The sequence below is a fragment of the Loxodonta africana genome, chromosome 23, assembly GCF_030014295.1.
Source record: "Loxodonta africana isolate mLoxAfr1 chromosome 23, mLoxAfr1.hap2, whole genome shotgun sequence".
Lineage (NCBI taxonomy): Eukaryota > Metazoa > Chordata > Mammalia > Proboscidea > Elephantidae > Loxodonta > Loxodonta africana.
This window is the reverse complement of record NC_087364.1, coordinates 5,052,879-5,071,215: the sequence shown is the minus strand read 5'-3', so window position 1 is coordinate 5,071,215 and position 18,337 is coordinate 5,052,879. Positions and strand designations below refer to the sequence as shown.

At 39.9% G+C, this 18,337-nt stretch overlaps 1 protein-coding gene across 1 annotated transcript in view; it reads left to right on the top strand.

The window, feature by feature from the left end:
* The window catches only part of MYO16 (myosin XVI), a 561,325-nt gene that overhangs the window by 463,441 nt on the left and 79,547 nt on the right, over positions 1-18,337 (top strand). The window contains exons 29-31 of the mRNA XM_023553192.2: positions 2,339-2,585; positions 4,477-4,748; positions 15,614-16,792. Of these exons, the coding sequence (XP_023408960.2) occupies positions 2,339-2,585; positions 4,477-4,748; positions 15,614-16,792 (1,698 nt within the window). The remainder of the gene's footprint in view (positions 1-2,338; positions 2,586-4,476; positions 4,749-15,613; positions 16,793-18,337) is intronic.

Genomic DNA, 18,337 nt, shown 5'->3' with positions numbered 1-18,337 from the left:
AAAATGACAGTAAGTTAAGGTTTTAACACTGTAGGAGTCAGGGTCACATTGAAATAGGCAGGAAGAAAACAAACATCAATGTCGCTTTGTGACAAATTGGTTTTTATTAGCCGTCCCTTAGAAGGAGGTCAATTTTTAGCAAGTGGTATAAAATTTTAAAGAATTTAAAGGCTGCTAGTATGAAGTGTGAGAAAATGGAGTTCTTTGGGTTTGGGACAATAGATTTCCCTGGGTGAATGTGAAGTCCATGAATAGCTTTGCTGTGGTAGGGGGTCAGGAGAAGGCTGGCATATCCACATTAATCTTCCTTTTATTCCGAGAGATTAAACATCTTGAATATACCCTCACCTTCACCCTTCCAAAAGTCAATGTCTCTCTTTTTTTTTTTTTAATGTAACAAGAATGAGAGAGCGAACAGGCCAATTTAAGGTTTTCTGCTTCTCTCTCTCAACATGCCTCTCAGAGGGTTAACACGTCTGTATTTTATTCCACACTTTATATTCCTGAAAGTCTGATTGTACCTTTTACCATTTTTTTCCTCATTAGATTAGTTCAGCATGACTGTTTTGCAGTTAACTTAATACAACTGTGCATTCCAAAGTAACTAAACATTTGGCATTGCCGCCTGAAAAAAGCCTTAAACGTTTTAGATGTCGACATATTATTTTCCTCTGAAGGCATAATTGTAGAAAGTTGTGTTCAGCTTTCCACTTTTAATCAAGTAGACATCAAAATGGGCTTTACAGAGAGCCCACATGTTTGTTCTTCTGTAACCGTGGAATATTTTAAAGCACTTAGTACTCTACAGGCTTTTTTTCTTCCCCTAAAGACAAGAATAAAATGTATTTGCTACGCACGTTGGTTTTCCCTGAAATTATGCATCTTATAATCTTAATACCTTCTTATAAATTAGACACTGGAAATTGCAAGGGACCACATCATGGATATCATAAAAAGTCCAAATCAGAATTTCACAGATTGATGAGGGGAGGCCACAGGGGCTGGGGGATGACTCCCTTCCTCAGAAGGCAGCCTGATCCATTTTCATCCTGTGCTAATTGCTAGAAAGTTCTTCCTCTTATTGATCACAAATATGCTTCCCTATTACATCCCCTGTCGGTCGCAGTGCTCTCTGGGGACCTACAGGTCACATCTGCTTAGTTAAGGGATCAGAATTTGGCATCACAAGGACAGAGAGATTTGAATCCTGGCTCTGTCACCGAAAGCTTGTGTCTGTTTGGGGGAACTTTCTTAGCCCCACTAAGCTTCTCTTTCTTTGTATACAAAGTGGAGACAATGGTATATTATACCAAAAACAAAACCAAACCTGTTGCCGTCAAGTCGATTCCAACTCAAAGCGACCCTAAAGGACAGAGTAGAACTGCCCCATAGGTTTCCAAGGAGTGTCTGGTAGATTCGAACTGCCGACCTCTTGGTTAGCAGCTGTAGCTCTTATCCACTACACCACCAGGGTTTCCAATATTATACCATTATGTGTATGTGTGTATATATATAATGACATGGTATGATATCATTTATTATATTATATAATATTATAATTATTATGTATTATATTGTGTTATATGCTAGCATATCCTATTATAACATAGCATATCACCTTATATTACATAATAGAGTGTCTGACACATAAATGTGCCTTTAAATGGTGGTCATTTTTATTTTTGCTTTAGGGCCTCACGTCTGTTACTGATGCATCTCTCATTTCACAGCATTTTCACTCGTGTTCCTCCCCCAATTCTCACACATTTTTCCAGCTCTGCTTCCTCAGGGAGAAGGAAGGATGCCCTACATTTCTACATAAAACATTGCCGGAGTCTTAAATGCAATGTTAGTTTTTCTAGAAATTAAATCATCTTAGAAACACAACATGTGTGATGTTTTCAAAGACTACTGCCATGGGGCCTTAGCCATTTCTGTTATAATCTGATATAATGGAAGATCAGTCCATCCCAAAATGATCCAGTTGGAGTCACACCCCAAAATTCCCTGAGGTCTTGGACCTCGCTCTTTCTACTGATTTTAGCCCAGTTCATCATTTTCGAATCTGTGTTAGCAGAAGAGGGGTGGAAACCTTATTATAAATACTACCTGCGGGACCTCATTTAGGGCCGGGGTTTTTGCCTGTAGGGTTGTCATTAATGAATTTACATATCCTTCTTAATACGAGGATAGAATGTTTTTGTAAATTTTTATAATGTGTTGAATTTACCTTACTTTATAACTGCGCAGATATGTATGCGTGATGATTTTTGTTTGTGGGTGTCTGTGTTTCACTTTGCTCCTCTCACTGGTCCATGGTTGTGTTCCTTTATAAAAGTTGTAAGAGGATTTCTAGCACGCCAGCACCTGCTTCAGAAAATAAGCATCCAACAGCAAGAGGTCACATCCATCAATAGCTTTCTACAGAACACAGAGGACATGGGGCTGAAAACCTATGATGCCCTGGTCGTTCAAAATGCTTCAGACATTGCCCGGGAAAATGACCGGCTTCGGAATGAAATGAATGCCACTTACCATAAAGAAAAGTTAGAGGCCAGGAGCAAACAAGAAGAAGGAACCAAAAGGTAACCATAGATAATAAGTAACTTTAATTACTTTTGTAATTGATCCAATGGAGTCAGGAGAATTCCAATAGCTCTTAATGCAAAGTTCAATCAAGTATGACAGCAGTTACGGGAACAGGCATTCATGCATGGTTTGTTATTTGAAACCTCCTTGTAGTCTAAAAAGATGCTTTTCTTAAATGAAATACCTGTTATATTTGCTGTTTTAGTCCTTTGAAATGGTTATTGTTTCAACTACAATGTTTGTGTCACTTATTGACTACCTCAAGCACACTCAAAGTTTTAAAGAATCTAATATTCCTGCATTAGCAAAAGCATATAACTGGGCTTTTGACATTTTTATACAAGTGTGATGTATATAACGCTGACTTATAGAAGCTTCTGGAAATAGGACAAAAAATCAAGAACGCAGTATGGAAACCTAAACGTAGTGAAATCCACAATAAACTGTATCTATTATATTCCGCTTCTTCAACTGTCACATTGTCTTTGCCAATAACGAAAACTTTCGGAAAAAGCTTTTTATGTGAAAGTTCACTTCGAATGCTGAAATAGAAATGGGAAGCCAAATGGGTCCTTCTCCATTCTACCATGCCTCCCCCTTCGTGAATGAGGACACCTGTGCAGAACAAGTACCCTCCCAGGGATGGCAACAACCTGTTCCTATGTATCTCAATCACTTGCCAGGGAGGTGTTTATTTTTCCATAGGAACTTGATAGTGTCTCGTTGTGGCTCCCTGGAAATGACTCCCCTTTGCCTTTAATGCCTATGTCAACAGATTTTTTATTAAAGTGAAAATGGCAATGTGTCTCCAGTTAATTAGCTTCAAATATCTCGGTGATTAAATACTGGGAAAAAAAATCCCCTTTGTACGGAAAACTGTAATTAAACATTACAAGGAAAACAAATTACCCATTGAGCTCCATGCTTTCATCTTCAGCTATTTCATTTACTACATGGGCATCTGGCTCTGGCTTGGGGTAGATTCCAGCTCTGTTGGTGTTTTGTCACACAAATATATATAATTATAAAAACAAATACTCTGGAAACTCCTTGTAAAATGAATGAACTGGCATCTAGTTAATACGTGATTACATTGACATGTAACGCGAGAAGAAATTTTTAAACCAGATAACTATTAATTTTATACAACTTCCAGAATTATATTTATTATTTTCTCTGCTGGAACTAAACAACCACCCTGATTTCTCCATTTGATTATGTATTCATTGGCCTGATATAAAATTAAGTAAAGAATTATTTGTCTATTTATCTATTGAGCACCAGCAGTGCACTTGGCGTTGGGCAAACATATATAGTAACAGGCAAAAAAAAAGAAATTAATTCTGTACATAATTAAATAATTGCTGATAGAATCGAAAAGGAAAAGTAAAAAAAATGTAAATCTTCGATAGTTTTAAGTAGCGTCTGTGCTCCTTTGCAGGGGAAGTTTTGATGAACTCCCTGCATCTGCTGCATCAGTGACTCTCTATGAAGATGGATTTCTCAGAAATTATCATTCAGATTGAAATTCTGGTTTTTCGATTTGCTTAATAATTCGAGTGTGAAAAATTCATCCAGTGAAGGCCTGATAGAAAATCTGAAACTACTTAAGAAATGTTTGCATGAGGGTTTTTAAGAGTAACCAGCATGAAGGCCCAGTGTCCTCATTTATCATGAAGCAGGTACCAGGAGAATAGGGCGGCTTTCTCTGGGTGCGCTCATCGCCAGAGAACCGCACACACATCCTCTGGCTACAGCAGGGGTGTGGAGAGACTGTTTACCAAAAAGCTGTTGTTATGTTTGCTTGAGCAGGTTCATTGTTGTCCTTTGAATAATCCATCTGAGCATTTCTTGTGTGGTGCTCTGTGTCTGTTGTTTCCCTTTAAGAGCTGAGGACAAGTGTGGACCCAGGCATTTTCATTCCAGCTCCGTCCCAGTGCCGATAGCAGTGGACAACCTGGTCCAGTCTCTGGCTGGCTCTTCTACCAGGTCTCCATCCCTTCACTCTGTGTTCAGCATGGATGACAGCAGTGGCCTGCCGTCGCCACGGAAACAGCCTCCGCCCAAGCCAAAGAGAGACCCCAACACCCGGCTGAGTGCCTCTTATGAGGCTGTGAGTGCCTGCTTGTCAGCAGCAGCTAAGGAAACAGCTCATGAAGGTTAGATAAAGGGAATAAGAAAATAGCATTGCTGGAGTTTATTGATGTTCTGACTTCCGGTCTTTAAGTGCCCCAAAGCAGTATTGTTGCTCTAATATATTTTTAATAGAAATAAATCCAATTGTTGGCTTGCCAGCGGCTCTTTAATCATTAAATATAAATAACATTTATTCAAATTTCTAAGCCTCTTAGGGAAAAGCTACTTATATATCATTTCCTTAACTTCCATTGCCACCTCACTATTGAATGAGCAGCCTCCAACCAGAGCAATTCAAAAACTTAGTCGCTATTACATGTAAATTTTCACTGATGAAAACATCAAAAATTTCATCAGGTTTTCCTGTTATCACGATCTAATTAAAAATTAAACCGCTGTATCGTATGGGAAGTGAAATTACACACCCAGAGGAAAACCATTGTGCAGCAACATGCAGTTAGTGAAACTTTTAGTACTAGATAACAAAGTTCAGCATTTGTAGTCCAGAAATATTTATTTTAAAAAGAAGAAATGCAATTTATTCTCAATAACATCTCTCATACATTAGAACATGTGGCAATTATCGACTAGCTATTAATTTTTTTTTAATTAATAATGAAGTGCTTCTTTGTGGAGCATGAATTCTGTCACTCATTCAACAGATTTTATTAATCACCTGCTGTGTTAGACCCTATTCTAGGACCAGGGGATACAATAGTGAACAAAACAACAAAAATATTTTTGCTTCATAGAGTTTATATTCCAAAGGGAGAAGACAGATGGTAAACAAAATAAGGAAGGAAATAAATGTAGTATTTTAGAAGAAGATACTGTGGAAAGAAATAAAAGATGGTAGCATAGGGTGGGAAGTTGAAATTCTAAGTGAAATGGCTGGATAGGCTTCACTAGAAAATAATATTTGAGCATAGGATTGAGCAAAATTGTTTTGGAGCATAAATGAACACAAAATACAAATGCACAGCAAAACAATAAGATCATCTGTGGGGAAGGGTGGCTAACACAAGGAAGCTGATGGAAAGCCCCTGAAATGGAAGACTAAAGATTCAGTACATTCTAGATTAGAGCCTCGAGTCCACTCACAGACACTTCAGAAGAAGTCCTGGTGATGTGCTTCAGAAAAATCAACCATGGAAAACCCAATGGGGCACAGCTGTACTCTGACACACATGAGGTCATCATGAGTCAGAATCAACTCCATCTTTTTTTAGTTATTTTTTTAATTTATTTTCAAAAATGTTTTTGATGAGTTTCTTTAAGAAGAAATAGATCATGAGGAGAATATTTACTGAAAGAAGTTGCTGTGAAGATGAGTTGTGTTACAATAATACTTACATGAAGATGTAAAAGGTCATAAAACTTATTGGGAGGAGAGTCCAACTGTATGTTCTTTAGATCACGGTTTTAAGGACAAAAAGAAAGATTAAAAAATGACTTTGAAGTTTTCAAAGTAGATATAGATATGAAATTAGAATGACATCTCCAAAGAAACAAGATGTTCTAAGAACGTACTATACAAACCAGAGGCTTATACATCAAAAGAGATCACAAACACGCTCCTTGAGAAAGTGGGATAAGTCATATTTTCGCTAATATTTCTTTCTGACCTCAGAGTTGGGCTTATGATACAGATCTCAAAAAGGTGTGATTGGAATAAGAACAAAGACTTTTATTTGGCAGATTAGAAGAGAAAGAATAGTATCTAAAATGCTAAGATTAATGAGATGAGAGTGTGAAAGACTCAAAATAGTATCAGATATCGAAAAACAGTACCAAACGAGCTTGAAAAAGGCCGCGTGTACAAAATGGAGCCTCATCCAAATTTGAAAACCGCAAACAAGCTCTATGCATTTGGATAAGTAGGCCTCAGGATAGCTTGTAAAGTCTTTAAAAGCTTCCTGTTTTTGAATATGTCGGTTTGTTCTATTGGAGAGTCAGAGACGATTAATGGAGAGGCTTAGTCACTCAATTCCTTCATGCTCTGAATTTTGAATCCATAATGGCAAAGGAAGCTCTGCCTATATGTGATAATTCAGCCATTAGCATGGTCTTAGTTCTGTTCATACAGTTGTGAAAGGTGCCAAAGGTAGCAGAGTAGGAGAATAATTAAATGGACCACAGCATCTTAGACATCTCTCTCAGGACTACACAATTCTAGTATAATCTAAACCTGTGCTGTCCAACACACTAGCCACTAGGCACAGAACCAAAAACCAAACCTTTGTCTTTGAGTCGATTCTGATTCATGGCGACCTGTGTGTTACAGAATAGAGCTGCTCTGTAGGGTTTTCTTGGCTGTAATCTTAAGAGAAGCAAATCACCAGGCTTTTATTCTGAGTAGCCATTGGGTATGTTCCCACCACTAACCTTTTGATTAGTATACAAGGCAAATCATTTGCACCACCCAGGAACTTTTGATAGGCACATGGAGCTATTTAAATTAAATTAAAAATCCAGCTATTTTGTCACACTGATCACATTTTAAGTACTCAATAGCCACACGTGGCTACACTATATAGAATTTTCCATCTTCACTGAAAGGTCTATTAAAGAGCACTATTTTAATCCTTTCATATTTCACCGCAGAAGCAATATTGAGTTTTTTGCACCTAGTAACACTTCAAAAAGTATCCTCTTCTTATCAAAAGATAGGAAGAAAATTTGAAATGATTTGTGGACCCAGGTTTCATAAGAACAAGAACTAAAACTGAAATTAGTTTATTATCTGAGTCATTCTTTTTGGTGTGTTAAAAAATCAAAATCAAGTTCTTTTCCTTTACAAATAAACCAAGAAGACTGTCGCCATTGAGTTGATTTAGACTCATGGTGACCTTATAGGACAGAGTAGGAACTGCCCCATAGGGCTTCCAAGGAGCAGCTAGTGGATTTGAACTGCCCATCTTTTGGTTAGCAGCTGAGCTCTTACCCACTGGGCCATCAGAGCTCCTTACAAATAAATCAGCTAACTAATCTGATTGGAGAATGAAGGCCACGAATTGTACAGTGACCGATAATTAGATCACGTTAAACTTGTTATTTTTGTTCAGCCTTGTTCTTAAAACAGTTCATTAACCACAAACCTTTTCCTGTAGGTTCTCATCCGGTAAACGCGGTTAAAGTAAAGAATGACAGCAACGAGAGCTGATATTTTTTTTCGCCGGTACCTTTGTGCCTGAAAAGCATGAAACAGTTTTTTGGGCCAGTAAATTTTAACACTTGTTTGCAAGCTATTAACAAGCTAGAGCTAATTATTTAAAAGTACCATTTTTTCAAAGTCTGGGGTTGCTATTTGAAAACAGTGGCTAGGAAAGGAAAGACAAGGACCTACTATTCACTTTCTCTTTGGTAGGGATTTTCCAACTACAGTGATCTTCTGGAGATTTGATTCTCCCTATCCAAGGTGCAGACTTTCTCCCAAACACAGTGAAAATTTTCCATGCATTGTCTCCTGATTTGAAGTTAAATATGTCTGCATTTCACGTGGGTTCAAGTCCCAGCCCTGCCATTTACTATCCGTGAGTCTTTGCACAAGTGGCTCAATCTTTCTACGTCCATGTGCATCAGGTACGAATGGCAGTAGAATCTCTACCAAGGGCTATTTGTGAGGAATAAATAAGGCAATGCTTATAAAGCGTTATTGCCTGGGACGGAACAAGCTGCAAAGTTATATGGCTAGGTATATACCTGTTGTAACTTGAACCTTTAAGCCTAGGTTTCCTCATCTCTGACACAGATACTGAAGCCTACTGTGCAGATTTGGGATTAAATAACAATGTATGGGGCCCAGGGTCTGGATCAGAGTGACTGCTGCTTGAGGTGAAATCACGAGAGGTAATTTTTGCTTGGGAAGCTCTGGCCTCTATGACATGACTTCCACACTCACCCTCCCTCTAGACTTCAGCAGCCCACTCCCTTGAAAATAACACATGAATGAGATGATAATTTTTTTTTCTTGAAGTTTGCTACATAACTCCACTCTCCATACAATACAATGTACATATATAGACTGTAGAATGGTTGAGCTTGGTGGCTTAATTTAGAAACAGTGCTCTGTTTTTGTTGTTGTTGTTTACTGTCTTGTTTATATCTTTATCCCAGAACAGTGATTAACACATAGAAAGCCCTCAAAAAAAAAAAATTTATTGAATGAATAAATAAATGTTATAGAAATATACTTATTTTTGCTGCTTTCATTAAAACAAAAGTAGCTTCCTATCCATCAATCAAAATGACCACAATTGGCAAGGTTCAAAATGTACCAGAGATTTGCAGAATCAATTTGGTCAGCATATTTTGAGCACAGTCCTTTAAATTTTTTTTTCTGTGTTACCTGCAATTTGACAGAAATTAGGTCTTCTGTAAGCCTTGCTCTGAGAAATTTGTTGAAGAACGTTACTGCAGAGTTTCACAACCCATGACACGTTTGTTCATTCAGCAAATATGATTTTCCAGGAGCCTGGCACATTCACAGCGATCTAAGAGAGCAGTGGGGGAGATAAAGGCTTCCCACAGGATGCTGTGGGACAGGGCAGAAAATAGTGACTGGGAAAACTGGGGAAGGGTCAGAAGGGATATTTGAACGCATCATGAATGTGGAAGGCAGCCTGATAGATAAAGATGGGGTGAGAGAAACGGTAATGATATTGCCCAGAAAGCTCTCCTCCCACCAAGAAAAAATTTTTTTTTTTTTTTAGGGACAGTCCACTATGTTACAGCTTAGTAGAAGCCATTTTCACCCAAATTATAGCTGGTTTTAAATCCACACTCACTTATTCACATAGTTGGCTGGCCAGCCAGCTAGCCAGCATTTATTTAAACATCTCTTAAGCACTTTTTTTTTAAGCACTGGTCCTGTGCTGGGTGCTAGCTTGCTCTGCAAAATCACACCTGACGAATTGGAGTGTGGGAGACCCTTGCGTACTTATCTTCCTGATGAAAACGCTTCTCCTTCCTTTTTTTTTTTGGTCATAGATTAGATATGTAGGTGTCTTATTCTCTGTGGGAATAACAGGTGTACCAGAACAGAGATTATAAGGGATAGACTTGAAATTGATCTGATATGATTTAGCAGAAAATTCAAAAGGAAGGTGTCATTCTTCTGCGAGAAAATACTTTTTTTAATCTCTTAACAGAGCTTAAAAATGACACGAACCTGTTTTATTCCATGATAACTCACGTAAGAATCAAGCTTATGAAATAATGATAAGGTTGAACACGTAAGGGTCTAACTCTGACGTTGCTCTGTGACACTAGAAGGTATCCTCTGATCGTGAAATGTCTTCCTGACGCAATTTCAGTGAAATTATCAACTAGTTACATTGTTTTACCCATAAATCTTAGCGCTAAGAAAAAAATTATGAAAACTTCCAATGTAAATTCATTTCAATAACTTTTCAACTTAAACCCATGTTGGTTTATGAACTTTTAACACACAGAGATATCATAAAAACAAGTTAGATTTTAATGCTCTAACTGTAACTGTCTGAGATTTCCCATTCCCACTACAAGAGATTCTAATTTAATAGGTAGGGATACCAAAAATAAAAGCCATCGAATCAATTCTGACTCATAGGGACCCTAGAGCGCAGCGTAGAACTGCCCTGCAGGATTTCCAAGGAGCACCCCGTGGATTCAAACTGCCGACCTTTTGGTTAGCAGCCGTAGCGTTTAACCACTATGCCACCAGGGTTTTAGGACAGGAAAATGAGTTACCTGCATTATTAATAAAGGACCCCAGGTGATCTAATATTGCTGAACCTCAGGCCACACTTTAAGGAACCCAGCTGTATCACCCATGATTCATTTCTGGTTGTGTAGTAATGATGATGATGACGATGATGATGGCAGCTGAGACATATTGAGTGTTCATTATGTGTCTGCCCTTGTGCTGAGTATCTATCCATCTGTCCAACAACCCAATGAAATAGTACTGTCATTGTGACCATCAAATAGACGAGGACATTGAGTCACAGAGAGGCAAGGCAGCTTCTACAAGGTTACACAGCCAAGCTAGGACCAAGGCAGTCAGGTTCTAGACACCACTCCTCCTGACTGCTTCCTAACAAGCCGTGTGCTTTCATTTACAGTGCGGTAATACAAAAGGGCTTTTCCTACATCTAAAGCAAACCTCGAAGTAATACTGTATCAGTTATCTATTGTCACTTAACAAACTGCTCCAAAATTTAGTGGCTTAAACAACAATCATTCTATTACTGTCTTACAAGTTCTAGCAGTTAACGGGGCTCAGGTAGGCGGCTTGTGCTCACAGTTTTTATGAAGCTGACACTAGATGATGGCCGAAGCTGTAATCATTTGACATCTGAGGAATGGGATTCCGTGGCATCTGTCTGTGGCCTCGCCTCATAGTTTGTAGAAAGTGGCAATTTCAGGGTTGTTGTTGTTAGGTGCCCTCGAGTCTGTTCAATTCACAGCGACCCTATGCACAAAAGAGCAGAACACTGCCCAGTCCTGCGCCATCCTCACAATCATTGCTATGCCTGAGCCCAATGTTGCAGCCACTGTGTCAGTCCATCTCATCAAGGGTCTTCCTCTTTTTCACTGACCCTCTACTTTACCAAGCATGATGTCCTTCTCCAGGAACTAGTCCTTCCTGATACCATGTCCAAAGTAGGTAAGATGAAGTCCTCCCATCCTTGCTCCTAAGAAGCGTTCTGGCTGTAGTTCTTCCAAGACAGATTTGTTTGTTCTTCTGGCAGTCCCTGGTAGCTTCAGAATAGGTAGCTGGGATTCTTACATGAAGCATCAAAGCTTCAGCAATGCTTGCTCTAATAGAGGAAAAGCCAAGTGGTGGAGGCTATGGCATATTTTATAACCCAGCCTTAGAAACCACACTGTATTACTTCTGCCACATGTTATTCATCAAGGCAGTCACAAAGGCCCATCCAATTTTTAGGAAAGGAGAAATAGACTTCACCTCTTGATGGGGCTGGAAATATTCTTGTGGCCAGTTTTGGAAAATACAATCTGTTGTAGTCTCCCTCTGGACAAAATAATTCATATGCCTTCCACATACAAAATGCCTTCACCCCTTTCCAAGGCCCCCCAAAGCCTCGTCCCGTTATCACATCAGGCTTAAGCTCATGATCTAGGATTTCACCATGTCAGCAATGCCCTGGTCTACAGAACTGTCGGGTACAGCTCCTTAGGTATATGCCATGCCAGTTGCCATGGAGTCCCCTTCAACTCATGGCAACCCATATGGCTAAGAGTAGAATATACTCCACAGGATTTTCAATTCTGATTTTTCTTAAGTAGATTGCCAGACCTTTCTTCCAAGGTGCCAGAGCAAACTGCCAACCTTTTGGTTAGTGGCCTGATACTTAAATGTTTGTGCCACCCACGAGCTCTCCTTAGACGACAGCTCCTCAATTATGACTCTTTCCAGTTGAAGACTATAAACTAAAAACACATGTTACCTATTCCCCATACAACCAACATATAATAAAGGCCCAGGTATAGGATTACTTTTATGCACGCTCCAGTCCAAAATGGGGGCAATCAGGTAGCACACGGCAGTCACTGGGATATAACAATACTGAGAAACACCTGGACACCTGTGGCTAGTACCTTGGTTAGGGCTTAGTCCTAATGCCTGGAAATTATTTTCCAAGACTTGTCCTCGTCTTCTGGAATCCTGGCTTCACTCTTTGAATTATACTTCCTAATCTAATTTGAATATTGAATATACCATGAACTTCCAGAAGAACAAACAAGTCTGTCTTGGAAGAAGTACAGTCAGAATGCTCCTTGGAAGCAAGGACGGTGAGACTTCCTCTCACATACTTCGGACATGTCATTAGGAGGGACCAGTCCCTGGAGAAGGACATCATGCTTGGTAAAGTACAGGGTCAGCGAAAAAGAGGAAGACCCTCGATGAGACAGGATTGCCACAGTGGCCGCAACCATGGGCTCAAGCATAAAAATGATTGTGAGGATGGTGCAGGATCCGAGAGTGTTTCATTTTCTTGTACATAGGGTCACTATGCGTCGGAACTGACTCAATGGCACCCAACAACAGCAGTTGAATTAGGGCAGTCACAAAATCCTATCTAGGTTCAAAGGAAGGGGTTATAGACTCTTTTTTTATGGGAGAGGACCAAGGTAATGGAAGAGTATTTGGGACTAAAAATATTGTTGAAGTCATTTTCAGAAAAGACAATCTGCCACAAATCCTTTAAATTATTCAAACCTTCAGACCAACTTTACAATGCTAATATTAAAATTTGCTTGGATAGTTAACTTTCTGGGAGAAGCTTAGGAGCTGCTGTTTTAGCACATTGAAAGCCTTTTGAATACTGTAATGCCTATTAATTACAGAATTGCAAAGTTTTGGTCTTTTCTGCTCTTAAAAGTTGGCTGCTTTTGGTAAACCTGTTTAATACTGGCTGACAAAGATGTCCATTGAGTTGGAAAATTAACTTTGTTCTTTTCCATTCGTATTTGTGTGTTTACCATTTATTTCATGTCTACAGTGCGTCAGGAACTGAGCTAGGCATTTTACATGCGTTGTTAGTCCTCTGAGATAGTTACTAATATCACTATTTTTATGCATGTTACACGAAGACTGAAAGAGATTTACCTCAGATCTCACTTAAAATTGCAATTCTCTACCTCCTCCAACATACACACACACACACACAATTCTGTAACCCCTTATCCTGATCTGTTATTTCTCATTTTCATAACGTGTCATTTTCTAATATGCTATAGAATTTACCCATTCGTTAAATTTGCTTTTCTATTAGCTGACTCCGCTCACTAGGGTGGAAGAAGGCCAGAAATTATTTATCTTATTCATTGATGTATCTTAGTAGATATTGGTTGAACTCATGAATACATTAATGACTGACGAATAAGTGAGGGTGTGAGATTTGAACCTACATCTGACTCCAAAGCCCTTTTACTTCCTTATGCCCTCAAAACCTGGGACAGAGAATGCTGTCATAACGGGCAGTCCTAGTGAGAGGGAAAAAATAGTGCTCTAGTTAAATAAGGAGTTCCTGCATGGTTGGTACAACTGATTTAGCGCTCAACTACTAGCCAAAAGGTTGGCCATTTGAACCCATCCAAAGCACCTCAGAAGACAGACCTGCCTCCAAAAGGTCACAGCCTTGAGAACCCTATGGGGCAGTTCTACTCTGCACACATTGGGTCGCCACGAGTCGGAATGGCTTCAATGGCAACTAACAACAACAATAACAACAATTAGTAAAATAATTCGACAAAATTAGATGTTCTTATATCAAGTACTCCATATTACAGGTTAGTAAAATACCAAATTAGTAAAAGTAATCCAAGATTTTGGCAAGCTTTTATATTTCAATAAAAGTTTACATAGTTTTTCTAAAATAATTTCCCAGTTTCTAGAGAAATTATGTTTATTTATGAAAAACACCATTACAGTTTATAGTAAAAATACATTTGGATAAAAAACTTTTTAAGGAAACTCCTTTTCTCTCATGGCCTTTAATAAATGTTTTAGACTCACATATTTAAGTAGTGCTTCCATCTCTTTTAAATTAGCGTCTACAAATAATATCCTGCCTATTGATTTTTCTAAAATTTCCCCTTCAACTTAATAAGTTTCCGCTTAAGAAGTTTTTACTTAAGTGTTAACACTCTTATTTCATGGTTAGATATGTGTTTCTGTTAAGATTTCAGATATATTGATTATTGTATAACCCACCCTTGACATCATTTTAACAAATTTCATCTTTTTTCTAATTATCTCTATCCACTTAGATATTTTTGTTGCTTTGTTCGTTTTAGAGAATCTCAGTGTTCAAGTTCACTCATTTACTCATATGCCACCAATTCATTTGTCTGCTCTTCCTAGATTTCTGTTTTCTCACCTCTAAAATTATTAGGATCAGTTCAACCAAATTTATTGCATTATGAGATCCTAAGCCTAATAATTAGGTATAAGAACGCAAATATAACAGATGATCTCTAATTGTTTTTACTCCTACTAAATCACAAGGTCGTTTAGCTTTATCAACCCAAAATAAATGAACCAGGTGCTGTCCAGTTGATTCTAACTCACGGCAACCCCGTGTTTTACAGGGTAGAACTGAGCTTTCCTTGGCTGTAATCTTTATGGAAGCCCATGGCCGCGTCTTTCTTCTGTGGTGCCACTGGGTGGGTTCAAACCAACCTTTCAGTTAGTTGTCAAGCACAACCACTTATGTTACTCAGGGACCTTTAGCTTTATAGGTGGCTGATTAAAAAGATAAATAAAACCCAAACCCGTTGCTATAGAGTTGATTACAACTCATAGCAACCCTGCCAAGAAAAAAAAAACCAAACCCAGTGCCGTCGAGTCAATTCCGACTCATAGCGACCCTATAGGGCAGAGTAGAACTGCCCCATAGAGTTTCCAAGGAGTGCCTGGCGGATTCGAACTGCTGACCCTTTGGTTAGCAGCCGTAGCACTTAACCACTAGCCACCAGCGACCCTGTAGGACAGAGTAAAACTGCCCCACAGGGTTTCCAGGAGCGGCTGGTGGATTTGAACTGCTGACCTTTTGGTTAGCAGCCACAAGGACTCCAGGTGGCTGATATTCTTGGTGGATGTTTACTTTCCCTTTGACATCTTCCACAACGGGTGGAAGTTGCCCTCCAGTTCTAAAAAATCTAAAATCATTTTTCTTCTTACAAGTCCTCTGAAGCTTAGGCTTATCGGGGGCCCTAGAGGGTGGACTGAGATGCAAGCCTGGGTCCTCCATAGTTCAGATCTCACAGGAGCTGTGGTATTAAAGCCTGGGAAAAGCTGAACTCCAGGCAAGCAATCGTTTCATTGTGGAATCTTATTAACACTCCCCCACGGCTTCCTTTTTTTCCCCTTCTTCAGTTCTGACCCGGCCCAGACCACACAGCGATGACTACAGCACCATGAAAAAGATTCCTCCTCGAAAGCCAAAGCGAAGCCCCAACACGAAGCTCAGTGGCTCCTATGAAGAGATAGCAGCCCCGAAGCCAGGAGAAGGGAAGCCAGCGCAGGCCGCAGGTAAAGCTCCCCACCAGCCCCTGATGGCCACACACAGGGCTGCGTCCACCGATGGGCCGCACCAGGGCGCTCCGAATCTGACCATGTCACAGGAGGAGGACGACGAGACAGAACCAGTGTACATTGAGATGGTAGGGAATGCCATCAAGGCTGGCGGCATCGAGGCAGACAGCCCAGACCAAGGGGAGTCCGTGTATGAAGAGATGAAATACTTTTTGCCGGAGGACAGCAACAGCAGCAGCCCGGGCCTGGTCTCCTTGGTGGCTGCATCGCCCTCTCTGTTTTTTGAGAGTCGAAAACCTATCACCTTCGAGGATGGTGACATCAGCTGCCAAGCAACTGGGACCTTCAAAGATACGTGTGACATTCCTCCCCCTTTCCCGAATCTGCTCCCTCATCGCCCTCCCCTTCTCGTGTTTCCCCCAACCCCGGTGACATGCTCTCCTGCGTCTGATGAATCACCTTTAACTCCGCTGGAAGTGAAAAAACTGCCGGTCCTGGAAACCAACCTCAAATACCCTGTCCAGCCGGAAAGTTCAAGTCCCTTGTCTCCACAGTATTCCAAAAGCCAAAAAGCGGACAGCGACAGGCCTGCCTCCCCTGGCTTAACTGTATTTAATGGGTTGAACAAAACGTCTCCTCCTTCCACGCCTCCGCCTCCTCCCTTGCCTCCTCCTGCTTCTTACCGGCCCTCCACCCATTTCGCTTTCCCACCAGAGAAGTTGGTGGTTAATGCAGGAAAACCAACAGCAGGTTCTGATTTGCCCAAAGCCCACCAGAATCCAAACTCTGCCCCAGTGAGTGGTGCCTGCAGCCCTTTCTCCAAGCTTCCTTACTCTCCAGTCAAGGCCTCGAGAGCTGACCACAGGAAGTGCAACTCTAATTCCTCCTCGCCGGTTCCCTACAGCCCTCCAAACTCAAGACCTCTCACTAGCCCTCTGGATGAGTTAACTAGCCTTTTTAACTCGGGAAGGAGTGTGCTTCGGAGGTCCGCAGCTGGAAGAAAAATCAGAGAACCTGAAGGTAAGCAGCACAGAAATGTCTCCCTTTTTTCATGTTCACATATTTATGTCCGTGTGTATGTGTGTGGCATAGTGGTTAAGAGCTACAGCTGCTGATCAAAAGGTCAGCGGTTCGAATCCGCCAGGTGCTCCTTGGAAACCCAATGGGACAGTTCCACTCTGTCCTTTAGGGTTGCTATGAGTCAGAATCAAGTCAATGGCAATGGTTTTTTTTTTTTGTGGTTTGTATGTGTGCAAAAAATGCAGAAAGCAAGCTAAATAAGTGAAAAGTAGGTCAAGGCGAAGAACACTTACCAAATGAATGAGTAACCTACACCCTGTTTATTCTTCAGACAAAATAAGCTAATTGTTTGTTGAGCTAATGATTTCTTCTTAATTATAGGCCATTAATAAATGAAATTGTACTCTCAAGTAGCAGAATGTTTGAATTTCACAAGTCATATGGTTTCATTCCAAGGAACAAAATGCAATCTAAGAGAAAAGCATTAAATGAACAAATTAACGTTTGCTTTTATAACTAAAAGCTTATTAAAACCTCATAAACCTCATTTTACTATGGATCAGAATTTGTTGACTTTTTCTTGGCACTATTCAAGGAAGTGAAGTTAATGAATTTCTAGAAAGATCTCGTTGTTTGGAAATACCAAAGTCTGGGACCCAGAGAATAGTGAGACGTACAGTGAGGCCTCCAGGCGTGGTGTGTGCCTTCACTGGTTATAGCCCCCAATGGTGGCTTTAAGCAGTATTCTGCAACACATACCAAAATCTCAACTACAACATTCTTAGTTTTAACACTAATATTATAAAACATCTGTTTTCCTACAGTGGGCTTTTACAAAACACTTTTCTAATTTGAAAAGATTAGTTTGAGCTGCTTATGACTTTTTCATAAATACATAAATTGGCAGCTTCTACCATTTGCAAAGTAGGTGTGGTAACAGAAAATCTAGCAATATGAGACTGGGTCGTCCCTATGCACCAGATTACGAGATTTCCAACTATGCCGTTGAGATTTGCAGAATTCTTGATCGTCTGAAACTGGAAAATAAGGTTACAGGTGGGCTTGGCATGTTCTGATGGGATAATTCTAGCTGCTTTCATGATTTTTACAGGTGTACAAAACTCGATACTAAGTTCAGCAATCTGCTTCTTAAAGAATTGAATGCCTGTTATTAATGATTTATGATTTCCTTGAGATTTCTTCTTTTTAAAATTTTAGATTATCCACTTTGACCTCTGTATACTTAAGGACATTTTTTAATCTCACCTGAAATAACTTTCCTACCGAATAATCCAGTGGGTGGCCCGCTCACCCTCAAGGAAACTAAATGAATTACAGTTCACTTTGGGTACAGTTTTGATATGGAAAAATTATGCTGGGGGTTTTGCAGAAGGGTTCAAAATATGCCCCTTGCCTCTTGGGAACAATGACCTTGAGCAGATTAAATTGCTCATTAATTCCTGTTGTAGGTGTTCATAGTTAAGATGTCCTGTGTGGTGAGCTGTGTATAGAAAATAAGAGTGTAATTCTACACTATCACTATTC